The sequence below is a fragment of the Aquarana catesbeiana genome, linkage group LG04, assembly GCF_042186555.1.
Source record: "Aquarana catesbeiana isolate 2022-GZ linkage group LG04, ASM4218655v1, whole genome shotgun sequence".
NCBI lineage: Eukaryota > Metazoa > Chordata > Amphibia > Anura > Ranidae > Aquarana > Aquarana catesbeiana.
This window is the reverse complement of record NC_133327.1, coordinates 180,139,298-180,166,624: the sequence shown is the minus strand read 5'-3', so window position 1 is coordinate 180,166,624 and position 27,327 is coordinate 180,139,298. Positions and strand designations below refer to the sequence as shown.

The window sequence follows — 27,327 nt, the reverse complement described above, 5'->3', positions numbered from 1 at the left end:
TTCACAATTGTGTCCCACTTGTTGGTGGTTCTTCACAAAAAATTAAAATTTTATATCTTTATGTTTGAAGCCTGAAATGTGGCAAAAGGTTGAAAAGTTCAAGGGGGCCGAATACTTTCGCAAGCCACTGTATATTTATTTTAAATCAGAGGCCCTACAGATTAAAATGGTGGGTGCTGCAATTTTTTTTTCATATAGTATTTGCACAGCGATTTTCCAATTTCAGGGAAAAAAAAAAAAAAAAAAACACTTTTTGAATTTTAACCCCCTTCCCGCCGAGAGTACACAGATGTGCGGGGGTTATACCGGGATGATGCCGGCAATCGGCTATTCAGGTATAACAACTAAAAGCCGCTCGGCTGTTATACCGGAGGAGCGGGAGGGGACGTCCCCCCTCCTGCCGCTCTTACCGGGCCTCCCATTCCATAGAACGGGAGGCCCGATCACCAATCCGCCGCCTCCGGTGGCTAGTGACAGTCTGGAACAAAGCCGTGAGCAGCTTCGTTCCAGCCTCCTAATTGTAAACACGGAAGCGTCATCATGACATCACTTCCAAATTGCTCAGGCTGCCAATGGCGCCAGTTTAAAAAAAAATATACAGTATTCAGAATCGCTGAAAACGTCGATCTGAATACTCTGAAGTGCAAAGGAGGGATCGGGGGTCTTTTAGACCCCCGATCCCTCCATAAAGAGTACCTGTCACCACCTATTACTGTCACAAGGGATGTTTACATCCCTTGTGACAGCAATAAAAGTGATCAAATTAAAAAAAAATTTTTAAAACAATTTATTAATATAAAAATAAATAAAATAAATAAGAGAAAAAAAAATATTAAAGCTCCCCCGTCCCCACGAGCTCGCACAGCAAAGAAAACGCATACGGAAGTCGCGCCCGCAAATGTAAAAACGGTGTTCAAATCACACATGTGAGGTATCGCCGCGATCGTCAGAGCGAGAGCAATAATTCTAGCACTAGACCTCCTCTGTAACTCTAACCTGGTAACCATAAAAAAAAAAAAAATTAAAGCATCGCTTATGGAGATTTTTAGGTACCGTAGTTTGTCGCCATTCCATGAGTGCATGCAATTATAAACCGTGACATGTTTGATATCTATTTACTCGGCGTAACATCATCTTTCACATTATACAAAAAAATTGGGCTAACTTTACTGTTTGTTTTTTTTTAAATTCATTAAAGTTTCCCTTTTCTCAAAAAGTTGCGTTTAAAACACCACTGCACAAATACCGTGTGATATAAAATATTGCAACAATCGCCATTTTATTCTCTAGATTCTCTGCTAAAAAAATATATATAATGTTTGGGGGCTCCAAGTAATTTTCTAGCAAAAAATATGGATTTTAACTTGTAAATACCAAATGTCAAAAATAGGCTTAGTCATGAAAGGGTTAATGCACAAAAACACATTATATTGCCCAAATGTTTGCTAAAATATAAAAGATGATCTTATGTCGTGTACAAAATACCAAACATGACATGCTTTAAAATTGTGCAAGCCGTGCAGCGGCGACAAACTACATACATTTTAAAAGCCTTTACAGGTTACTACTTTAGATTTACAGAGGAGGTCTACTGCTAGAATTACTGCCCCCGATCTGACCTTTACGGTGATACCTCACATGCATAGTGCAATTGCTGTTTACAAAAGACAGGAAACCGATGCTTGCGTTCGCATTTGCACGCGTACATGCAATGTTCTTTTTTTTCGTTCAGTTAAAAAAAAAGAACCTAACAGATTCATCCATTCACATTGATTGATGTGGATGAAGAAATCTCTGCCAAGAAAAGTGAAAAAAAAAATATGCCGAAGCATAGGGGTGAACCAGCCCCTATGCTTTTTTTTTTTTTTTCCTCAACTGCGGTGGTGAAATCACCTCCTACAGCGCTGGAGACACTAATTTATGTATTGTGAGAGCAAACCCTGTTGCTGTCAGAATAAACAGATCAGTGCTGCAGCTGAATGGCGTACCTTGGTAGGAGGGCCCACCTAGTTGTGGGTGGGGCTGCTCTGGGACTCTTTGTTCCTACAGCTGCAGCTACACCCGACCTTCATTAAGCTGAACTTATTTTGGAGGCTCTGTAAGGTTGGAATAGATATACATGCTTTGGTGACAGACCCGCTTCGCCACCTCAGAGAGACAGGATCCCCTTTGAAACCAAGAGGGGTCTGGCTGCAGAGTGGAGCTCCACCAATGACAGGAAGCATGTGACCTCCATTCCACTTTTTTTTTTTTATAATGAACTTTATTGTGAATCTCTGCAGCTGGAGCTCCACTGTCACAGCAAACATGTGACCTCCACAGTGTTGCCAACCCTCAGTATTTTTACTGGCAGCCAGTAAAAAACAGGCACTTTTCTCCTGCCAGTAAGAGGAAAAGGTTTGCCAATAAAAAAACATGGCTGTGATGCTTGGCTCAGAACTGTGCATGCACAGCTCGGGTCCGGAGACGGCTGAGACCATCCAAGTGTCTGCTACAGTGTGTTCGGGTGGTACCGGTGGGGGGGCGGGCCTGACGGAGGTGGTGCCTGAGCGTGTTGTGTGATGTCATGGTGCAAGGGAACCAGGCATATTGTACTTATTTGTAGCTTAAATACTGAAATTTGCACTTAAAACTGTAATTTTGCACTTTTGGAAATGCCAGTAAAAACTTGGCTGTGCCAGTAGATTTTGGGTGTTGTGTCAGTAGATTTTGGGTGTTGTGTCAGTAAATTTCAATCTGGTTGGTTGGCAACACTGGACCTCCACAACTCCACCATTTTTAAATGAACTTTAATGTAACAAATAGACGATACTACAGGAAGTGGAGGTCACATGATTTCTGTGTAGAGTAGGTATAAAACCATGCACACACTCTAAACCCGGGAGTAGACAGCGATGTACCAGCTCATTACTTTGCCTACAGCGGCCCCCCGTCTGCAGTACAACGCGGCTGGGCAATCGTTAAATGGATAATATTTGCACCAGAACAGATATGATTTTCAAGAAGATGGAGGTTTAATGCCGACATACCACTGAACCGTAAAACATTTTTTGTGTGTCTCAATCTTGGCCCTGTTAGTTGACATGAAGATCGGGCAAACAAGGACAATGAAATTATGCTTAGAGCAATGGATTGTATTCCGACATACCATTGAACCGTAAAACATTTTTTGTGTGTCTCAATCTTGGCCCTGTTAGTTGACATGAAGGTCGGGCAAACAAGGACAATGAAATTATGCTTAGAGCAATGGATTGTATTCTTCTTCCAACATAAACATGAACTTCCATCATCAACAAGCATGTACATTGGTAAATGTTAGACAATCGCTTTTACAAACAAATACGGTTTACAAAGTTCTCTTAAGAAGAGCACTTTATCAGAAAGTACAAAACCTCCTAAAAATCTCTTGTATTTCTTCAAATCCCAACAGAATGGCTCAGTATGTGCTGCAGTCACTGGAGCTCCACTCTACACAGAAATCATGTGACCTCCACTTCCTGTAGTATCGTCTATTTGTTACATTAACCACCGCACCATAGCCAAATGACGGCTACAGCGTGGCTGTAACTCGGGTAGGGCATACATTGACGTCCTCCCAGAATCACGCTACCGCGCGCCCCCGGGGGCGGGCACCCGGGAATATCCGTGACCGACGGGTCCGCATCACGGATCACGGTAAATGGCCGCTGATCAATTGTAAACAAACCGGCATCATGTCCGGTTCCTCTCTCCCCTCTCTGTACTGATCGGTACAGTGTGAGCAGAGAGGGGAGAGATCAGGTGCTGCAGCGCTGTGGGCTGGATGTGTAGTGCCCATTGCAGCCTCAGCCAGCCATCCCTAATCAGCAATACTCATCCATGCTCAGCCAGCCATCCATTCCTAATCAGCAATACTCATCCATGCTCTGCCATCCATCCCTAATCAGCAATACTCATCCATCCATCCATCCATGCTCAGCCATCCCATCCACCCCCAGCCGTATTCATTCATGCTCAGGCATTCCATCCATAATCAGCCATCCCCATCCATGCCACATCAGTTCTCATCCATGCCACATTCATGCCACTAGAGTGCCTTACAAAAGTGTAATAGGTAGTCAAATTAGATTTGAAACTGATGCCCCTAGTACACCTGATGGTGCTCCCTGCATGTTGGGCCTCTCTATGTGGCCAGGCTGTGTAAAAGTCTCACACATGTGGTATCGTCGTACTCATGAGTAGGAGAATCTATTTTGGGGTGTAATTTTTGGTATGTACATGCAATTTGTTAAAAATAAAAAATATTGTATAAATGGACAACTTTGTGTAAAAAAAAAAAATATATATGTTTTCATTTTCTTTACACATTTCCAAAAAACTTGTAGAAAAAAAATGACATGTTCAAAGGACTCATTATGCCTCATAGATTATACGTTGGGTAGTTTTCTTTCCAAAATGGGGTCATTTTTGGGACGTTTTCATTGTCCTGGTGCTCCAGGGACTTCAAAAATGTAAGAGGTAGTCAAGAAATTAGATGTGCAATTTATGCTCCAAGAACGCCTGATGGTGCTCCCTTGCATGTTGGGCCTCTGTATGTGGCAACGCTGTGTAAAAGTCTCATACATGTGGTATCGCCATACTCAGGAGTAGTAGAATGTGTTTTGGGGTGTAATTTGTGCTATGCTTATGCTGTGTGTGAGAAATAACCTGCTAATATAACAATTTTGTGGAAAAAAAAAAAGAAAAAAAAAAAATCTTGATTTTGCAAAGAATTGTGGCAAAAAAACCAAGTTAGACTTACCGGTAACTTGTTTTCCAGAAGTCTTTCAGGACAGCACCTGAGAGATAGCGACTCCACCCACCGGAACAGGAAAAACCTTCTTCCTCCAAACTTTAAAGGGAGGCGCCTCCCTACCATACCTCAGTTGTAATAGAGAAGACCTCCGGCCCCGGCTGGAACACATAAACACATACGTTAGTCACAGCATAGTATATACAATACAATAGGGCGGGATGTTGCTGTCCTGAAAGACTTCTGGAAAACAAGTTACCGGTAAGTCTAACTTGGTTTTTCCCAAGGCGTCTTTCAGGACAGCACCTCAGAGGATAACACTTACCCCCTTAGGGCGGGACAACAGCTTGCAGGACCTTTCTGCCAAACGCCTGATCATTAGCAGATGTGAGGTCCAGCCTGTAATGTTTCACGAATGTGTGAAAACTCGACCATGTTGCCGCCTTGCAGATTTGTTCAGGGGTGGCACCAGCTCTCTCTGCCCAAGTGGCCGCTAATGCTCTTGTTGAGTGTGCAGAAATTCCTGCTGGAGGAGACACACCTGCATGCGAATAAGCCTCTGAAATGGCTAGCTTCAGCTACCTTGCTAAAGAGATTTTAGAAGCCTGGCAACCTTTCCTGTTGCCCGAAAATAGCACAAACAGAGAATCTCAGGTTCTGTCCTGGATCTCGTAAGGGATCTGAAAAATCTGGTTACCAACAGATCTGAGGCCACAGATCTTTCTAGGAACACTGCTAGCGCAGCCACCTGTACCTTCAAGGTACTAACTGCTAGTCCCTTGTCAGCACCAACCTGTAAAAATTCCAGAATGGTAACAAGACTCCCTGGGTCCTGGGCAGATGAATTACACCATGTATTGTAAACCTTCCAGACCTTGGAATAGATATTTCTAGTCACCCTTTTCCTACTGGATAATAGCGTTGAGATTAACCGGTTGGAAAAACCTTTGCTCCTTAAGAGCTGCTCTTCAGATACCAGGCTGTGAGCGCCAAAGTGGCTACCTCTGGGTGATTTACTGGCCCCTGAAATAGTAAATCGTGCCTGAGGGGCAGATGCCAATAAGGCCTGACCGCCATTTTCAGAACGGTTGAAAACCAAGCCCTTCTTGGCCAAAAAGGCGTGATTAGGATAACCGGTACCGTTTCCCTTTGAATTTTTCTTAATACTAAGGGAATTAACTGGAATGGGGGGAAAGCGTAGCAGAGATGGAATCTCCATGGATACGCCAAGGCATCTGTTCCTAGTGACCCGTCGTGATTGCTTAGGGAAAAAAATTGCGGAACCAAGGCATTCTCCTTTGAGGCGAACAGGTCCACCTCTGGCAGCCCCCACTTCTCGACAATCATGGCGAAAACCTCTGGGTTCAGCGACCATTCTGCTTCCTGAATGGGGTTTCTGCTCAGGAAATCCGCCACCCCGTTCAGGGATCCCTTTAGATGGACTGCTGATAAGGACAGCAAGTGTCCTTCTGCCCAACGGAGAATGCTCATGGCTAGTACTTGCAGCGATTTGCTCCTTGTACCTCCCTGCTGGTTTATATAAGCCACGGCCGTGGCATTGTCTGTTAGTATTTGAACATGCTGGGCCCGGAGCCCTTGAGCAAATGACTTCAGAGCCAAGTCGATCGCCTTGAGCTCTCTCCAGTTTGAGAACTTGGTCGCCTCTTTCCTGGACCAGTTAACCTGAGTGAAACCCTTTTCTAGGTGGGCTCCCCAACCCCAGGAACTGGCATCGGTTGTCAGCCTTTTTTCGATTGGAAAGGCCCAGACTAACCCCTCCAATAGGATATCCTGCCTTTTCCACCACCATAGTGACCTCTTCACTTGGGTCAGAACTCTTACCTCTGAGTCTAGGGATTCCAAATTGTGATCCCAAGATCTCAGAAGAAAAGCCTGCAGATGTCTGAAGTGTAGTCTTGCCCACTGAACAGCTGGCATTGACGAAGTCAGAACACCCAGGGCTGACATGACCAATCTTACCGTCAGCTGCTGGTTGGTCTGCAAGAAAGACACTGTATCCTGGATTTTTCCTTTCTTCTCTGAAGGAAGAAAAATTCTTTGGCTTACCGAATTTATTAAATACCCTAGAAACCGAATCTCCTGAGATGGTTCCAGGGAAGATTTTTGGAGATTTAGGATCCAACCTAGAGACTCCAGATGGCTGCATGCTCTGCTTAAATTGCCCCTCAATTCCTCTCTTGAGGGGGCGAAAAATAGCAGATCGTCTAAGTAAGGAATTACTGCGATTCCCTGAAGACGCAGCAGAACTAGGGCCTCTGCCATTACTTTGGTGAAAATTCGGGGTGCGGATGATAGCCCGAAGGGTAGGGCTCTGAATTGCAGATGCTGAATTCTGCCTTCCAACCTTACCGCCAACCTGAGAAACCTCTGGGACTGGGATGAGATTGGAATATGCAGGTATGCATCCTTTAGATCCACTGACGCCATGAAACAACCTGGAGTCAGAAGATTTCTGGAGGTGAAAATTGAGTCCATCTTGAACCTTCTGTATTTGATGGCTCTGTTTAGTGGCTTTAAATTGAGAATTAAACGAAATCTTCCTGTTGGTTTTTTTACCAGGAAGACATGTGAATAGAAGCCCTCGTGCCATTCTTCTGGTGGCACTGGGATTACTACACCCTGTTGCATCAGTTCCTCCAGAGAGGATTTCATGGCCAGGGCCCTTATTGGATCTCGAGGAGCATTTGTTACCAGAAACCTTCTTGGGGGGGCTTCTGGAAAACTCGAGAGTATAACCCTGCGAGAGAGTGGTCAGAATAAACTGATTACTAATAACTAAATTACTAATTTGCAAAATTTTAAAACAGAAACGAAGAAAAATGCATTTTTTTAACATTTTTTAACAGAATTTTCAGTCTTATTTTCAGCGCAAATAAAAAACCCAGCAGTGATTAAATACCACCAAAAGAAAGCTCTATTTGTGTGAAAAAAAGGACAAAAATTTCATATAGGTACAGTGTTGCATGACTGAGTAATTGTCATTCAAAATGTGAGAGAACCGAAAGCTGAAAATTGGTCTGGTTAGGAAGGGGGTTTAAGTGCCCAGTGGTCAAAGTTCATTTTAAAAAAAAAAGGTAAAGTTGTGGAGGTCACATGTTTGCTGTGACAGTGGAGCTCCAGCCACAGATATTCACAATAAAGTTCAGTAGAAAAAAAAAAAAAAAAGAAGTGGAGTGGAGGTCACATTTTTGAAAGAGCACATAGGTTAGGTTTACTTACTAACCCCCAAACCCCCCCTTTTTTTTCTTTCCCTTTTCTTTTCTCACCACTTCAGACCCTCTCCGTCAATATTCAGTGAGGCTTTGATCATGCCTTCTACTGTAAATTGCTCAGCTCCTCTCTCTCTTAGGGTGTACTACTATGACTACTCTTTGAACATTAAAGGCCTTAATATTCCTGAAAAACGTAGCAGTGTTCTGGCAGAGGCCCCCGACAGAGCACAAATTGTCTTTTTACAAGAGACGCACTTTAAATTGGGATCCATCAGCCGTTTAACAGCCGGTCTATCATGCAGCCTGTACCGACTCCAAAACGAAAGCCTGTACCGACTCCCTTCTTCATTACATGTGGGTTATGTCCGTTGTAGTCTGAGCTTCCTTATGGAGAAGACTTCTTTGGGATAGCACCGCTATGATCTCACCATCCACCAGCCCTTGGTATCCTACCTCCATTGCCAGTGGGCAATTTAAGCCTGTTTGACCCATATAGCGTACGCTTTGTGGGTCCCAACTTTCCGGTAAGCCTCCAGTCTGTCGGGTGGTGGTTCTGCACAAGTGTCTATCAGCACTTTTTGGATTGTATTCAAAAGTTTCCACGATCATATATCTTGGAGTTCATCACCATTGCAATATTTATGTTTACCGCACTTGTTGATCTAGTTCTGGACATTATTGCCATTTTCTATCTCGCCATCACATATGGTGACCCTAAGGGTTTATAATATGATGGACTTTTTATGTATGAATTCTCATTAATATACAACACTAATTTTCCATTTTTTATTATTGCATGTGTTATCGCAATATTTACCCTCATCATTCTTTCTCACTTATTAGCGCTACACTTGGTTTTATATATATTTTCTAAGTCAATACAGTCCTTCCTTCTTATCCAATGAAGACACAAAGGCGTTAGAAGCCCCCCTGTCCCTGAAGGAATAGGAAGAGGCACCGAAAGCTACAAAACCCGGTAAAAGCCCGGGTCCTGATGGCTTTGCAGCACAGTTTTACAAATGCTTCCCTTATCTTCCAGCCCTGGGCTTTCTTAACTTCAACTGATCCTGGATCATCGAACAGCTTACTAGAAGCGTATATTGTATCAATCCCCAAGGAAAATAAGGACTCGCCAATGTCGCTAGTTATCGTCCGATATCTCTCCTTAACGTGGATGTGAAGCTGTTCTCGAAAATCTTAGCAATCTGGTTGTCCTACCATGTGTCAACCTGGGAAGGACTGGATCAAGTAGGATTTGTCCCTGGAAGAGAGGCAAAGGACAACACTATCAAAGCCCTGAATCTTCACCATTGGCTAACTTCCACCCGAAAGGAGGGTTTCTTCCTAGCTATGGACGCTGAAAGGTGTTCGCCCGAGTGGCCTGGGACTACAAGGGTGAGGTCCTAGGAACTTTGGGTATCTGTGCAAATATTCATGCTCTCATCTCATCCTTATATGTTAACCCGAGAGCCAGGGTCAGAGTCAATGGCCACTTGTCGAGCGCCTTCTCTATCCATAATGGAACGAGACAGGTTTGTCCCCTCTCGCCCTTACTTTACATCCTATGAAGCCCCTCCTTTGTTGTATCCGGGCACACTCGGATATCAAGGGAATACAGGTCCGTGATTGAGAATTTAAGATCGCAGCATTTGCAGGTGACATTTTGCTTTTTCTTTCCTCCCTTTTGACATCCATGCCAAATCTCTTGTCAGTCCTTAAACAGTTCAAAAGTATCTCAGATTTCAAAATCAACTACTCAAAGTCTTTCGCACTAAATGCTACACCATCTACAGAATTAGTGCAACAATGCCAGTCAAATTTTTCCTTTCAATGGAAGGCGGATGCTGTCACATATCTGGGCATACAACTCCCTGCCAATCAGAACTCTATAATAGAAATTTGGCGGAATTAGATATATGCCGGGATCTCCAGAGGTGGGATGTACCCTCCCTCTCTTGTTTTTGGCGGGCTTCCATATTAAAGATGACGACCCCCCCATGCATACTTTATAAATTGCAAACTCTTCCAATCCAGCTACCACCTTCTTTCTTTGTGGCATATAGGACCATGTTTAGGTCCTTTCTATGGGACAACCAACCCGCACGAATGAAATGGGCCAAGCTAGTGTTGCCAAAATCTGGGGGGGGGGGGGTCTTCTGGATCTACAACGCTACTATTGGGCAGTTCACCTTGCTAGGGTGGTGGATGGGAAAGTCCATGAACATTGTAAAGATTGAGTATGGCTTGAGCAGTTAGCCTCTGACTCAGAACTACGCGAGGTGCCATGGGGTTTCGAAAGGAACACATATCCCTCTCTCGATTCTCATCCCCAAATTGGGGCTACTCTTCATGCCTTTGACAGGACGTGCGCAGCACATGCACTTTTATCCAAGGAGTGCTCGATTACCCCAATTAGAAGCAACCCTGATTTTGACTTGGGCCTATCCAGGAATTACTTAGTAGCAGAATGGCCTCACATGGAGATGCAGGCCAGACACTTCTTCTGTAGAGGTAGGTTCAAGAAGCATAAGGAACTGGCTGAGTTATCCATTACTAAGGTGTTCCCCTTTTGGTCTTACCTTCAATTGAAACATTATTTAGAGGATCCAGCACGTAGAGAGAGGTTTACCAGGGCTCCTACAGTCTTTTGTTTGGAGAGCAATACACCTCTTTACGCTCTGCCCACGCGTTCTGGGAAGCTGCACTTGATGCAGAAATAGACGATGCCAGCTGGGATTGCATACATCTTTAAATCCATAAGGGCTCCCTGAATGTAGCCACGCAGGAAAATGGCTATAAACTTAAAACCAGGTGGTATAAAATGCCAGATATCCTTCATAAATTTGTGCAGTCTGTATCTGATTGGTGTTGGAGATGTGGGATAGAGAGGGGCACATTTCTTCATGTCTGGTGGAAATGCTCTCTGATACAGCAGTATTAGCGTAAGGTCCATGACATCTTTGATCGCTTCGCTCCCACTGGAGTTCACACCGGCACAGTACCTACTCCATTTCTCAAAAATTCCCAGGAGGCACTACTATAAGTCGGTAGCTATGCATATGATCACCAATCCTAGGCTTTGTTTACCGGTTCATTGGAGGTCTATCCCCCCTCCCTCAATGAAGGAGTGGACCTCCCGTGTTAATCACATAGCAGCGATGGAGGAGCTGATCTATACCACCCTCGATAAAATACCTGAATACTCAGCCACATGGGAGGCTTGGAAAACATATTGAGAATCTCAGTCATACCAAGAGCTAATACAGAACAGCAAATGAGTTGTTTCTTGGAACAGTGGCTTAGTCATAAGTGAAATTCATGTTATTCTTTACATTGTCACAAGACAAGTACTTATCTGATATGGACAGAGAGGGTGGCTGGTGGTTGTCTCATCCCCTATCTTTTCCTTATCTTCTGGGTTTTTTTCTCCCCATATTCCCCCCCCCCCCCTTTTTTTTCTTTCTTCTTTTTTCTCCTGCCCTTGTTAGCTTAGCAGCAACAGAAGGGGATAGTGGGAATTGAGACTGAAGGTGTTCACTGGTTCGGCTCCCACACCCTTTCGGATATATCAAGTGATGTAATCAATTGTGCGCCTATTTTTCCTGTTCTAATTAGCTAGGTATTTCATGGTTATTTCTTACTTAATTAAACTACGTGTTTCATGCTTAGGAAAACTCCCTCTTATTTTAACCACTTGCCGCCCGCCATATAGCAAAATGACGGCTGCAAAGTGGTTTCAACACCCTGACTGGCGTCATATGACGTCCTCAGGATATTAAGCTGCTGCGCGCCCCCGGGGGCGCGCATCGCGGCGATCGTTGTTGCGGTGTGTCAGTCTGACAGACTGCAACGCCGATCTAGGTAAAGAGTCTCTGATGGAGACTGTTTACCACATGGTTAGCCGTGTCCAATCACGGCTGATCACAATGTAAATAGGAAGAGCCAGTGATCGGCTTTTCCTCACTCGCGTCTGACAGATGCGAGTAGAGGAGAGCCGATCAGCTGCTCTCCTGACAGGGGGGGTCTGTGTTGTTTATCTGTACAGCCCCCCCTCGGATCCCACCCAGGACCACCAGGGAAGCCGCCCAGGACCACCAGGATGGCCATCCACACTGGACCACCAGGTATGCCCCCTAGACCCCCAGGGAAATACTAATCTGTGCCCAGGCAGCTGCCAATCAATGCCCAGGCAGCTGCCAATCAGTGCCCACTCACAATGCCTACCACTGCCACCAGGGATGCCTATCAGTTCCTCACATCAGTGCCTAGCAGTGCTGCCTATCAGTGCCCATCAGTGCCACCCATGAGAACCCATCTTTGCAGCCTTTCAGTGCCTATCAGTGTCGCCTATCAGTGCCCACCAGTGCCACCCATGATTGTTCATCAGTGCCGCCTATCAATGCCCATCAGTGCTGCATATCTGTGCCACCCACCAGTGCCGCATGTCAGTGCCACCTCATCGGTGCCGCCTTATCAGTGCCTGTCAGTGCCGCCTTATCAGTGCCCATCAATGAAAGAGAATACTTACTTATTTACAAAATTTTTTTAACAGAAACAAAAGCAAAACTTTTTTTTTTCAAAATTTTCGGTCTTTTTTTTTGTTTAGCAAAAAATAAAAACCGCAGAGGTGATCAAATACCACCAAAAGAAAGCTCTATTTGTGGGAACAAAATGATAAAAATGTAGTTTGGGTATAGTGTTGTATGACCGCACAATTGTCATTCAAACTGCAACAGCACTGAAAGCTGAAAATTGGTCTGGGCAGGAAGGTGTATAAGTGCCCTGTATTGAAGTGGTTAATAACAATATGTGCTTAAAGTGGAGTTTTGTAATTTTGCGTGAAAACCTTTAATAAAATCTTTATGTAAAAAAAAGTTAAAAATAAAAACATACTGTACATGTTAAAACCACCAAAAGGAAGTTCGGCCTAAAAATGATATAACATTAATTTGGGGTACAGTTGTATGACTGAGTAATCGTCAAACTATCACAGCACTGAAAACGGAAAAGTGGACTTTAGGCTCAAATCACAAAGCTGAGACACCGTGAAAACAATTCATATTTTCAAAAAGTGGCAGTTATTTTTAGCCGAGTTCTATAAGAATTTAAAGTTACAGTCACATGGCTGAAAATAGAGATCTTGCTAGTAATAGAAAATTTAATTAAGCATCTTGTATTTTAAAGGTCCGCTTGAAGATGGCTATAGTTTTCCTTTAAGATGAAATGACCTTTACCTTGTATTAAGATGGGGCTCCAATATCTCCTGAATATGTTCTGGAAATCTCCTCCAAAGCCTCCGTCCAGGACAGTCAAGCCTTCCTTCTTTGCATTCATAAATAGATAACAACTCCTGCATAAATACAAAACTGAAAATAAGGTAGTGTCAAAACATTTTACAGCTACTACAATGTCTGTGCCTAGGAAATGGTACAGCCACAAGGGAGAAGCAACTTGTTGCAATCTCTTGCAGGCAAGTTATATACGAGGCTATGCCGCTAATGGTCAACGAGAGGGCTACCCCCCCCCCCCCCCCGCTTTTTTTAAGATAAAAACCTTAATTATAAAGAGCAGTATTCTATCATACAGATTGTGCTTTTACCACTTCATACAAAAGCTATATAGTGCTATGACTTTAAAATGGAAGATAAATGAAACCAGCATGCCTTGTAAATTAAAATGAGGTATTGAAGCCCTACAAAAAAAAGACTTGAAGCCCTACAATGCCAGGAGATACATATATATATATATACTGTATATATATATATATAGATAGATAGATAGATAGATAGATAGATAGATAGATAGATAGATAGATAGATAGATAGAGATAAAAAAATACAAATGCACACAAATAACTTATTTATATTTATAGTTTAAATTGAGATTTTTGTTCACCTGAATAGCATAAGCAGCAGAATCCTGAGCGCGGACATTATCAGCATAAGCCAAAAATGCTCTAGTCAACTCTAAGAGCAACTCATAAGCAAAATTCAGGTCTTCAACCCCAGTCTAAAACAAAAAAAAGAAAAAAGGCTTAAAACCTCAGTCTCCAGGCTCAAAATATCTACCATTACAGACCAACTCAAGCCATTTTTTTTTGTTTTTGTTTCCAATAGATTCAGAAAGAGTACACGGTATATTGCTCTCAAATAGTTACTGCTATTCATGACCCCTTGGGGAGATTTCACTTCACTTCTTGTCCTAGTGATAGCCTGTGACTGCAGAACAATACATTAGGGTCACCATAACAGGAAGACATAAACATTAAACAATTGCTATCCTGGGGCAATTTTTCATTTTTCAGACAGGTTAAAAATCAGCATTAAAATTACCACCAGACATTATATATTATCTGAAAGCAGAGGCCTTGGAGAATAAAATGGTGGCTGTTGGCTTTATGTCACACAATGGTATTGATTTACTAAAGGCAAATATACTGTGCACTTGCTCCATACCTAAGTAATGGAGGTAAAACTTTGCTTTACAAAGATTACTCAAATAACATGCATAGAAAATAAAACACAGCATTTTTGTTTGTACATGATTGGATGGTAGAAACCAGCAGAGTTTCCCCTCAGATCTAGAGCAAATGCAATTAAAGCACACTTGCAGTGCATAGTATGTTTACCTTTAGTAAATAACCCTCCATATCTGTGCAGCCATTTACCAAAACACAAACTTTCAGGAAAAATAAATAAATAAATAAATAAATAAATAAAATACAAAAAAATTAATTGTATTGCACATGAACAAAATACCCAATGTTTTGGTAAAATATAAAAGATAATGTTGCATCAAGTAAATAGATACCAAACATATAAAGATTCAAAATTAAGTTCCACTGAGAAATGGCGACAAACTACATAGAGTACCTAAAATTTTTCAAGTGACGCTTTAGAAGCCTTAACAGTGTAGAATTATTTGTGAATAACAGTCAAACAATTATTGCTTTCACGCTGACATTTACAGTGATACTGCACATGTGTGGTACAATTGCTGTTTACATATGCGTGTATGCCCAGGGAAGTAGGGATGTTTTTTTTATATTTATTTTATAAAAATTTTTTACAGATTTTTTTTTTAAGTTTATTGCTATCACAAGGGAACTTGCAAGTCCCCAAGTGATAGTTTTCAGCAGGTAATATGTCATCTTTATTGAAACATCAGGGGTCCATTAGACCCTCAATGTCTCCCCCGCAGAAAGCAGGTAGTCAAGCACAGATCGTGCTTAAATGACTGCTTACCTGGCTGTAACTGCCAGGGAATGAGAGCTTTGAAATCAGAAGAGATGAAATTGTAGTTGCTTTCGGCTTTATTTGTCACAGAGGAGATTGATACGAACGTCCACCAGCTGTAAAAAAATGAGACCAAGATCATGGCTGCAGTTGCAGTCAGTCAGCATTTACTAAGCCTACAGAGGTTTAAACTTTTCCCTATTTTATTATAAAAGAAATGTTTTGTTGCAGTCAGTACTGCACCAATGAGAACAAGCATGTAAAAATAGTAATGTTGTACTAAAATCAACATAGAATATGTATTTGCAGAAAATACACTATACTTTCCTTATAATGTGGGCTTATACACTATAGCTTTTACTTGCCCAAGACAAGTAAAAGCTATAGTGACAACAGACTACCATTGAAGCCAAACTCTAGGCTCAACAAAATGTCAGAATAGAGAAGTTATATGTGATTTTTCTTGAATTGATCTTCCTTGTATGTACCTTTAAAGTTTGTGTAGTAATCCAGCATAAAACTCTTCATGCATTTTGCCCTGTACAACAGTTTCCTTTAAAGAAAAAAGCCTAGTCATTGCTGCTGTCTCTCCTGACTGGTATTTTATTTGTCCCCCTCCATCATTTTCTGCAGGCAGCCTGTAGTGGAGGACTGGTCAGAATCCATCCATAAAACACCCCCTCTATCTTTGATTGGCACAATATATTATTCAGACAGGCTATTTACAGTTATAAAAAGCCTACATTGCCTGAAGAAACCAGTGTCTTTGGAATCTGGATGTGCAATTAATATAATGTCATTGGCTAAGTTGTCTTTACTAGAAGGCTTGGGAGATGGACATTCAGGAAAAAGCAGTCAATCAACAGCTTTGTTTGAACACTGACCCTTCCATTTAGCCAAAAGGGAAAGAGGCTACCTGGGTGTGGTCTGAGAACAAGCTCAGATGACCTATATAATTTATATTTTTTTTATTTTTACAGAGCACTATTACCATACTTCCAAGGTTTTAACATTTGTGCCCAATTTAATTTAATGTTAAAGCATAAGAAATTCACCATGTATGTCTAGTACTTTCAAGTGGTCATCCCAGTTAATCACATTTAACTACCTAAAAACTACTAATTGGATTTTCTAAGATATGTCACTTACAACAAAGGTAGAGCCTTTGCCTTGTGCATCACTAGCTGAAAAATCCAGTCTTCCAGGATCAATTGCACCTAGTTGTCCAAGGCATTCACCACACAGTAGTCTTGCTTGTGGGCTGGCATCCTGGCACCCAATTAACAGTACAGTTACCAGCTGTGAAACAACTGGCTCCACAGTTTCACTGTCTGTTGCATACTGTAATAGTTTTTCCTGAAAAAAAAAGTATTAGGACAGAAAAATCAGACATGAACTTGAGCAACAGTCAAACTATAATTTAATAGACAACTGTGCTTGTGTATATGATCTCTTTGTTCTAAAAAATGTATGCAAGTTTGGTAAAAACAGAACACATTTTAAAAGGCCAAACTATCAACCTATTCTACCTATTATTATTAAACAGGATTTATATAGCATCAGCAGTTTGCACAGCACTTTACAAAATAAAGGAAAACAGCTACATTGCAATTTAATACAAGACGATTAGGAGGGCCCTGCTTGTGGGAGCCTACAATCTAAGAGGGGCAAGTGGTATAGAATGTAATAACTTTGAGGGATGAGCTGATGGAGAAGGTAGAAGTACAGATTTCGGGTGAAGGCAGGATAGGTTTCTCTGAACAGATGATTTTTCAGGAATCGCTTGAAGGTATACAGAATCAATACTAATTCAAAAATTAGCTATTACAAGTACTGCAAAATTACAAGGTTCTTCTTATGAGTTTATACTATATAAGATGATGAATGCAGACTCTATATGTCCCTTCTATAATAGAAAAGAGAGGTATCTTCAGACGCATGGCTCTCTTCTAGTGCCACTGTTGCAATAAATTTCTGTGGATCTATAGCTTACTTTCTACCCCTAGCATATAAATTATTTCATTGGATCCAAGAAAGCAGGTTCATCCATTCTGAATCCCAATGTAGCACTATCCTCAGACTTTTAAATCAATGTTTTGCTCCTTTTAGTACATTTTAATCACGTGCGCCATTAATGCGTTTTATTGAAACCTTTAGACATCCTACCCATGCTCTTCCAAAAGTTATACTAATTTACGTTGTTAACATGTATTCTACTGCTTAAATTACATTTGTCAGAGCCTGTGTGTATAACAGATGGGGAGCCCAAAGCTTTTAATGAAACGTATAAACCGTGTCAGTGTAAGTCTGGTTAGCTTCTTCTAAACACTGCCAAATGATGGGGCTCCAGTAATCCACTGACACTTGTGTACATAAGGCTGTAGAAAATCAAAGAAAATGTTATGTTAGCAGAGTCTCGCACGAGAAAGATATGTTGTTTGTAAAATTTGAAAGGATAATTTTAGTGAGCACAAAACAGGGTACCTGGTTTTTATAAAGTGTCTCCTTTAAGCTGGTGAAAGCATGAATTCGGACATCAACATTTTCATGCTGAATGGCTTTTATTGATAACTGCAATGCTGTCTGAAGGTCTGTGCTTTTGTTTGTCTCCTGGAAAAAAAAAAAAAGACACAGATGATAACATTTCTAGTTTATACCAAAGACTTCCATTTCATTTAGTTATAAAAAATGCAGCGAGTCAACAAACTTTGCAAAATTTGTCAACCTTTTTATCTGAGAGAAACGCTTGAAATAATTTTCAGGTTTCAGCGAACCCCTGCTAAAACAATTCATTAGTGGTCAGTGAGAAAAATTCCCCTTACATTGTAAGTGTAAAAAAATGCCCCCCTATAGTGGTAGTGGGATGTATTCCCTCCCTTACCAGTGTTGGTCAAAATGCCACACTGACAGCTAAAAAGATTATAGGGTTAATGCAGCTGCTCTGCCAAATGGCAATGACCCCAAAACTTTGCAGGCACTATCAAATGGGAGATCAATTAGCCACAGTTTAAAGAACCCCTAGCAACCTGTGAAGGAAATAAAGTTTTGAAGCGGTTGTCTCTGCCACTGCTATTACAGCATACTTTGCCCCTCTTAACTGTCAAGTACAATGATAAATATACAAAGGGCCAATCACCACTTGATTTAAAATATAGCAGCAACTTAGAGGATATTGAGGGACAACCTACAGGCTTTAAAGCTGGAACTATCAAGATGTGGATATTCCACAACTACCCAATAATTCTTGCATAAGCTGTGTCTACATTTAAAAATGTAGCACTTACTTTTCTGAATTCCTGAAGAACTTTCTGGATTTGCTTCAGCTCTGGGTGATTCGGCAGGAAATATATTTCATGAAGGAAATCTTGGACAGCATCTCTATAAAATCAAATAATATTAATCATCAAAATAATAATAATAATATAAAAGGTATTCCACAAACCTGTGGTGTGATAAAACTAGTTCACATAACTAAATTATCTCATGGATATAAACATATTTAGGTGTTAAAAGAAATTCTATAATGTTTTAAACAGATTTTAAGACATTTAATTTGAACATGTATACACAAAAATATATATTTTCATCAACTTTTCCAATATAAATAGGTCTAACCTACCTGTTCTCTACTATGAGATAATAGAACACATCAACTGTTTCTTTTGGTTGGATGTGTAGCAGAGGCAGTAAAGCAACTATGACATGGCTGAGAAGGGGGCCAAGGTATGCTTGATCCAGACATCGAACAAACAAGTCCCAAGCTCTAAATTAATTATACAACACAGAAAGGACTAAGCTGTTAAACCTCACCTTAGATTTGACAATATATAACAAAAATATAATCATTTGCAAAGTACCTGCAACAAAGTTCCGGAAACTCCTCTTTATAACGAAGGCCCGTCCTTAAAGTTGTCATCATCTTCACTCGTACAGAGCTGATATGTTTAGGGCCCAATAGTTTCATCAGAGAAACCAAACTGTTCAGAGCCTGATAATCAGAAATAGAATATACACTGCTCAAAAAAATTAAAGGAACACTTTTTAATCAGAGTATAGCATCAACTTAATTAAACTCCTGGGATATTGATCTGGTCAGTTAGTTAGCATAGGGGATTGTTAATCAGTTTCAGCTGCTGAAATTAACAACAGGTGTACTAAATGGGCAACAATGAGACGACCTCCAAAACAGGAATGGTTTTACAGGTGGAGGCCACTGACATTTTTTTCCCTACTCATCTTTTCACTAGTTTTGCATTTGGCTAGAGTCAGTGTTACTACTGGTAGCATGAGGCTATACCTGCACCCTATAGAGGTTGCACAGGCAGTCCAACTCCTCCAGGATGGCACATCAATACATGCCATTTGCCAGGTGGTTTGCTGCGTCTCCCAGCAGTCTCAAGAGCATGGAGGAGATTCCAGGAAACAGGCAGTTACTCTAGGAGACCTGGACAGGGCCATAGAAGGACCCAGCAGCAGGACCGGTATCTGCTCCTTTGTGCAAGGAGGAACAGGTTGAGCACTGCCAGAGCCCTGCAAAATGACCTCCAGCAGACTACTGGTGTGAATTATGATTATTATACAGGATTTATATAGCACCAACAGTTTGCGCTGCGCTTCACAACATGAGGGCAGACAGTACACTTACAAAACAAATCAATACAGGAGGGATTAGAGGGCCCTGCTTGTTAGAGCTTACAAATCTAGACGTGTCCCTGACCAATCAGAAACAGATTTCATGAGAATGGGCTTGAGGGCCAGACATCCTCTAGTGGGCCCTGTGCTCACTGCCTGGCACCGTGGAGCTCAATTTTCATTTGCCATTGAACACCAGAATTGGCAGGTCCGCCACTGGCACCCTGTGCTTTTCACAGATGAAAGCAGGTTCACCCTGAGCACATGTGACAGACGTGAAAGGGTCTTGAGAAGCCGTGAAGAAGGTTATGCTGCCTGCAACATCATTCAGTATGACCGGTTTGGTGCTGGGTCAGTGATTGTCTGGGGAGGCATATCCATGCAGGGATGCACAGACCTCTACAGGCTAGACCAGTAATGGCGAACCTTGGCACCCCGGATGTTGTGGAACTACATTTCCCTTGATGCTCAACTACACTGCAGAGTGTATGAGTATAAGGAGAAATGTAACCCCCAAACATCTGGGGTGCTTAGGTTCGCCATCACTGGGCTAGACAATAGCACCCTGACTGCCATTAGGTATCGGGATGAAATCCTTGGACCCATTGTCAGACCCTAAGCTGGTGCAGTGGGTCCTGGGTTCCTCCTGGTGCATGGAAATGCCCGGCCTCAAGTGGCAAAGGTATGCAGCCAGTTCCTGGAGGATGAAGGAATCAATACAATTGAATGGCCCCCACGCTCGCCTGACCTAAATCCAATAGAACATCGCTGGGACATTATGTGTCATCCATCCGACGACGCCAGGTTGCTCAGTCTATTCAGGAGCTCAGTGATGTCCTGGTCCAAATCTAGGAGGAAATACCTCAGGACACCATCTGTCGTCTCATTAGGAGCATGCCCCGACGTTGTCAGGCATGCATGCAAGCACGTGGGTGCCATAAAAACTACTGAATACCATTTTGAGTTGCTGCAATGAAATTTCAGCAAAACGGACTAGCCTGCTGCATCATTTTTTTTCACTTTGATTTTCGGGGTGTCTTTGAATTCAGTCCTCTGTAGGTTCATTTCCTTAAAACAATGTGGCATCCTTTAGGTGGAAAGTCCCGAAATTCTAGTTTGTACCCTAGAGACACTGTGGAGATGACCCATCTGTCCTGAATTTCCTCTTGTCAGACTTCTGAGTATTGCAGAAGTCCTCCCCCACTCTGGCGAGGGGGCGCGCCCCTTCATAATGAGGCTTTAGAATTCTGCTTTGCAGGTTTCCGCCCCAGGACTTCTTTTGTGCCTGGGCCTGACCCTGAGGCTTTCCTCTAGAGTCTGACGGCGGAGGCCGTCCCACCTGCCTAGAGGCAGATGCCCCTGGCGCAGGAGAAAGAGTCCGTTTAAATGAAGGGTGTTTATTGCTTCTCTTAACTGGCAAAAGAGTACTTCCCACTGGAAATCGTTTGGATGTATTTCTCCAAATCATCCCCAAATAGCTGATCCCCATGAAAAGGAAAACCAGTTAGGAGCTTTTTGCATGGTGCTTCGGCTGACCAATTATTTAACCATGGGATTCTACGCATGTGTACTAGCACAAGGGCAAGGCGGGACGCCTGGTGAATAAAATCTTTAATGGCGTGTATGGCAAAACATAATGCTCTTAGTAGTTCGGCCAAATCCCGGGCTTGCTGTACAGGAACCTCTTTAAGGGCCTGTCTAAACTGGTCCTTTAGGGATTGACAAATGCCTATTGCAGCGACTGCAGGCTGAGTAACAGCACCTGTTAAAGAAAAAAAGGATTTTAACAGGAATTCCAACCTTTTATCTGTTGGATCCTTAAGCATTTGAGCATTGTCTACTGAACAAGTTAGGCTTTTATTCACACTGGAAATCGCAGCGTCAACTGCTGGTACATTCCATTTTTTGGTGAATTTCTCCTCCATGGGATAGAGAACTGAGAATCTCTTTGGAGGGAGAAAATGCTTATCTGGGTGATCCCATTCAGCATAAATAAGCTGTTCTAGTAATGCATGGAGGGGAAACGCATGCAAAGGCTGTGAAGGTTTTAAGGAACCCAAGGAAGAAATTGAACTTTCAGCTGACTCCGTTAGGGGTAGCTTGAAGGTGGAACAAACTATTTATGTATGGGACTGTACCAGCAATTTCTCAAATAATGACGCCAAGCAGGAGAAAAAAACTCTGGAGCCGAAAACCGGGAACCTCCGGGGGGCTTGGGGGGTATTGCAAGGGAGGTAACAACAATTGCCGATTCCCTAACCATCTTGGTTCCTTCACACCTCAGACAGTAACTATAACAATATGAAAGATTTATTAACATACATTTAAAAACATGTATACCACAGTGATAAAGATGACATAGATGACGAGCATGAATAATGCTACATAGAGTACATATGAAAGAATGAGATATGCGGGACCTGAAGGCACCATACAGATACCCCAATCGATCTGAAGCTGCTGCGCGAGGGCAAAAACTGAGGCCTTTAGTCAATAATTGTTTGTCCAAGGGGGTGAGGTCATATGAGGAGAGGTTAAGGACCTCCATCTCCGTCTAAACCTCATCGTAAGCAATGGAATCTCTTATTAAGTGGGCTTGTAGGCATATTGATCTAGTACCCCTGTTGCTTGCATTGAGTTGGTGATGTCTTTGCTGACTAAAACACTCTTGGGGTCCACTGCCCCAGGAGTAGTTTTGGAACTGATGGAGTTAGAGCCAGTAGCGTTATTTTATATGGCTTTCTGAGCCGAATGGGTTGTTCTCAAACCCCCAATGGTAGGCTGCACTAGAACCGCCTGCTCGAACCTAGAGCCAGGACATCTTTTAGAATCGTCACTTCTACTTACATTATCATTACCATTAAGGCATTTGTATCCCTGTTTGCTAGAGGGGGTGTCCCTATTCCTATAAGACGACGAAGGGGATCTAACCGATGGTGTATCGAAAGCTGCTGCGCTGTCAGACATGTCAGCTCTTGATTGGTCTTTTCTGGGGTGCCGTCTAGGTAGCGTGGATTGCCACCGATATGCAGTACCTTGACAGAATGCTCTTTTATCCAGGAAGAATTTCTAATCTTTTTTGCCAATGATGTCTATATTGAACCTGTCTAAATGCAGGCTCAACTCAATGTCTTTATCCTTAAAGGATGTTTGGTTCGCGATGTTGGGATGTGGTAAGAACAACTCATCGATATCTTTATCAATGGTAATCAGATTTTTTTCTATATTCACCTATCAACAATCTCATCATTTCATATGAACAACCCAATAAGTTATTCTCCCATTGTGTCTTGAAGTCACTATCAATGGTTTCTAGATTGGGGAATATCTGAACCCGTAGTCCTATGAACATTTTTCCAAAAATTTGATATGCCACAAGATGGTAGATTTTCGTTCCATCAACTTTCTAAGTCTAAAAAAGAACGCTATGACATCTGTGGATGTCCCACTGGTACCCCCATATTTGGTTTGTTCCCAAGTAGTGCTCTGATATTGTTCCATGATGGACAGAGGAGTAATAAGCTGGGAAAAAGAGTGACCTTACAGAAAAGTCCAGAAACTGAACATATGATTCCAAGATATATATAATCAATCAAAAATTGTATATATAAATATGCATACCCTTATTACAGTAGCTGTCATTATATTATCATTCATTGATCCATTTCCATCTCCCTACCTGCGCCTCTCCTGAGGAAGTGAAAATTACCTTGCGAAACACGTAGAGATCCGTAGCGCAGCAGCTCCAGATCAATTGGGGTATCTGTATGGTGCCTTCAGGTCCCGCATATCTAATTCTTTCATATGTACTCTATGTAGCATTATTAATGTTCATCATCTATGTCTTCTTTATCACTGTGGTACATGTTTTTAAATGTATGTTAATAAAAGTGTCATATTTTTATAGTTACTGTCTGAGGTGTGACTCTTTAAAAGTCCCGTGGGCAAAATGTTTGTTTTTCTGTGTCATACATACCAATTTGGGACTGGAACACTACCTCAACCCTTCTCACATTAGCTCTCATTGTTTGTCTATGTTAAACTATCATCACTCTTTTCACTTGAAAAACTAAATGCCAAACTGATAGTAAGCATTTGTTATATGGTGAGAAAAAAAAATAAAAACTGATGAGCAGGTATTTCTAAAATGTACAGTAAAAGAAACAGTATGTGTGGAAGGTCCATCTTGTGAACTGTATAAGCATGTTTATTAAGTCAACAATCATTGAGTGAAAAAATTACCATTTTTTTGTCTTCAATGCCAATGCTGGAACTCAGCAAGTGCATATTAAAGAAAGCGAGAATTCCTAATAGTTTGGGTTGCAGGTAATCAGCCTACAGGGTAAGAAAATAAAAGTTTGAAATGTGAGAAATATACAGCTGAAGCCTCAAGTCTTTTAGCACTACTGTCCAGTATATTCTTACCATTATTTCTGGCTTAGTGATGTTTCTGGGTCCTTGGTAAGGATCATCATTGGATGGAAAGGATGCCAAAATAGATAGTCCATTAAAGACCTGCTGATAGTGCTCACCAAGCCGCAGCAGCAGCTCATTGTGCAGACCCTGGTAATCCTGTCTCAGTAAACTGCCCAGTTCAATCTCGGTTTCATTCTGTTCTCAAGAAACAAACACAAACAACTTGCATGAAAATATAAATATAAATGGCTGTCTGCTGTGCTGACAATCTGCAAGCTATAGTAACCTGAGCTGGACAGACACAAAACATGAAAGTATGACAGGTATTTCACTGTAAATTAGCTTCCTCTTTATTTCAATGAAATAAAATTTAAAAATTACTATATTTATCAGTTACAATCATATTTGTTCTGCAACACTTATCATTTATCCATCACCTTATATTGGATTTGGTTATGTATTGTAAAAAGACCTTTGTACTGATATCTAGTGGTAATTCAGTACAACTGCAACTTGTAATGGTTGTAAAATGAAACAATCCAAATTACCTATGTGTCCAAGTTAGACAGTTCGACCAAGTTAGACTTAGTTCTTAGCTAGATACCCCCCCCCCCCCCCTTCTTTATGTTTCTCAGTTAGTTTCCCAGCCTTCACAGTGGACGCAAGGTTTCGATAATCAGTGCCCATTTACATTTGGATATGATTGGTTGACAGCCATGTACTGCTTTTTGACAAGTAAAACTACGTTGGATTAAATTAATCTTTTTCAACTGTAGTGCCTTCAAAAATTGCCCAAATTTTATACAAGCCAGCAGGTGGATCAAGCCTGCCTTTTAGTTACACAAACCACAGGTTTTCATTGTGCACCATTACAACCTTCTAGCGTCCTAACAAATAATTATGTAATTGGTTGATAAGGAGGAGGATGTCAGGCATTGTACAGCATCCTTGTTTGCCCCTCTCCTCAGCACTAGGGTCACATTAGTGAGTGAGGGAGAAAATAAACGCTGGAATATTAGTAAGTATTTGTGTGCAAAGGTGTATTTGCTTTGAAAGCAGTGTTTCTCAACCTTTTTTTCAGTCAATGCACTTGCTTTGAAAAAATAAATCACCTCTAATGTCGGGTATTCTATGTGTGTGAGTTTTGCTGGTATGTAAAACTATTCGTTTAGTTTTTTATATTTTTTTGGAATGAGCTGCCTCTAGATTGTGCAGAATTTTAAAGGGTGCATTGACTGAAAAAAAGGTTGAGAAACACTGGTTTAACTGCTGTATTTAGGGGAGAGTTGGGTTATCTTTGAAGAGTGCTTAATCAGCAGGTGATCATATTGGCTGGACAGACCGAGGTCTTACGGAGGTATGTCAATGCATAAAGCAGTGCTTGAAATAGAACAATACTTGAATTGCTCCTCATTTTAAAAACAAGTTGAATCATGTAATATCCCAATTACAAAGTTCCAGCAAAAGGGAATTTAAAGGATACGTTTTTTTACTGCAGGAGCCTCCAGAGTATTGTGCCTGTTAACACTGGATCAGGGGTGCAATGTCAGGCTGCTGCAGTGAAGCCCTGCGGGTTCCAGCCCATACCACTGTATGGGTTGTCAGTTTGCAAGCTGCAGGGCTTGTGAATAAACTACAATTGAGCTTATCCCCAACCCCTCCCCCACACAGTATATTGAGAACTACAAGCCGTCTGCGGTAAGAGCAAGGTAAACGAACAGCTTGATCACATCCTGAGTGGAGCGCTGTCTCCTGAAGGAGCAGGATAAAGATGGTAGCCCTATACCCTGATTGAGGTAAAAGGATGAAACCACCTTAGGTAAAACAATACCTTGGACCAAAGAGCAACCTTATCTTTGTAAACTACCAGAAAGGACTTCATGCAAGATAAGGCAGCCACCACTGACACCCTCCTGAAAGAAGTGATAGCGAACAAAAAAAATTCCCTTGCAAGCAGAGTTGACATAAAATAAATCCCCAATGGAGTCAAAGGCTGGAGTCTGCATCAATAAAAGTACCAAATTTAGGTCACACATAGCCACAGGAGAAGTCTGGGAGGAATAATATAAGCCATCCCAATATAAGCTTTGCAGATGTGGTAATAGATTTTTCTAGAAGTCAATTTTCTGGCACTCAAAAGCCTAGGGATGACTTTAATTAGCCAGGCCTCCGTCTGTCTCTCAGAACATGGGCTTCAGGCCATCAAAGCCAGCGAATAAAAAGCAGGATGGAATAACGGACCCTGAGACAATAGATCTGGACAATCTGGCAATGGCCGCAGTACATTCAATAAAAGTCTCAGTACTTTCACGTTCTTCTTAGCCAAACTGGAGCACAAGAATTACTAGAATCCCTTTATAATCAATGCGACTCATCAGACCAAGCCGGAGCTTCAGAGGAGGAAAGGCAAATATCACGGAAAAATTATCTAGTAGATACCAACATGGATTTAAAGATCATAAGTCATACTTGCCAGACCAACCTTTAAACATTCTATGAGGGGTGTGAGCCATAATTTGGATCGAGGAAGGCCTTTGGACCTTGTTTATTCGAATTTTGCTTTTGGTATGATACAGTATGTACCTGGATAAAAAAAATGTGTTGCAGGAGGTTTGAAAAAATAGTTCAATCTTAGTGCTTGAGCAGGACCATAACTTCACAACAGGATATAGCAATTTTACAAGACCTAGTTACAAGAGAGGGGTGGACAGCTGGACAGCAGATTAATATTGATAAATGTAAAGTAATGCAATTGGGTGCTAAAAATTTATATGCAAGTCACTTGCTAGTGGGGGGATCGAGGATAGAAAAGAATCTAGGTGTCATTGTAGATCACGGACGTATTTACTTTACGAGGTAAAATTATACCACTTTACAAAACACTGGTTCACCCAAATTTTGAATATGCGGCCCAGTTTTGGTCCCCAATCCTCAGGAAGGATGTCCTTGATGTCCACTTTCGTGCGGAAAGAAAATAGCAAATAAAAAAAAATAATATAGCGTATAGAATTGCGACACAAGTCATATTGTAATTGAATGT

General features: G+C 41.6%; 1 protein-coding gene across 1 annotated transcript in view; it reads right to left on the bottom strand.

Moving 5' to 3' along the window:
* The window catches only part of ATR (ATR checkpoint kinase), a 210,589-nt gene that overhangs the window by 120,737 nt on the left and 62,525 nt on the right, over positions 1-27,327 (bottom strand). The window contains exons 16-24 of the mRNA XM_073625961.1: positions 24,297-24,482; positions 24,114-24,206; positions 19,097-19,227; positions 18,859-19,002; positions 18,524-18,617; positions 17,724-17,849; positions 16,389-16,595; positions 13,900-14,013; positions 13,239-13,354 (exon numbers count right to left, since the gene is read on the bottom strand). Of these exons, the coding sequence (XP_073482062.1) occupies positions 13,239-13,354; positions 13,900-14,013; positions 16,389-16,595; positions 17,724-17,849; positions 18,524-18,617; positions 18,859-19,002; positions 19,097-19,227; positions 24,114-24,206; positions 24,297-24,482 (1,211 nt within the window). The remainder of the gene's footprint in view (positions 1-13,238; positions 13,355-13,899; positions 14,014-16,388; positions 16,596-17,723; positions 17,850-18,523; positions 18,618-18,858; positions 19,003-19,096; positions 19,228-24,113; positions 24,207-24,296; positions 24,483-27,327) is intronic.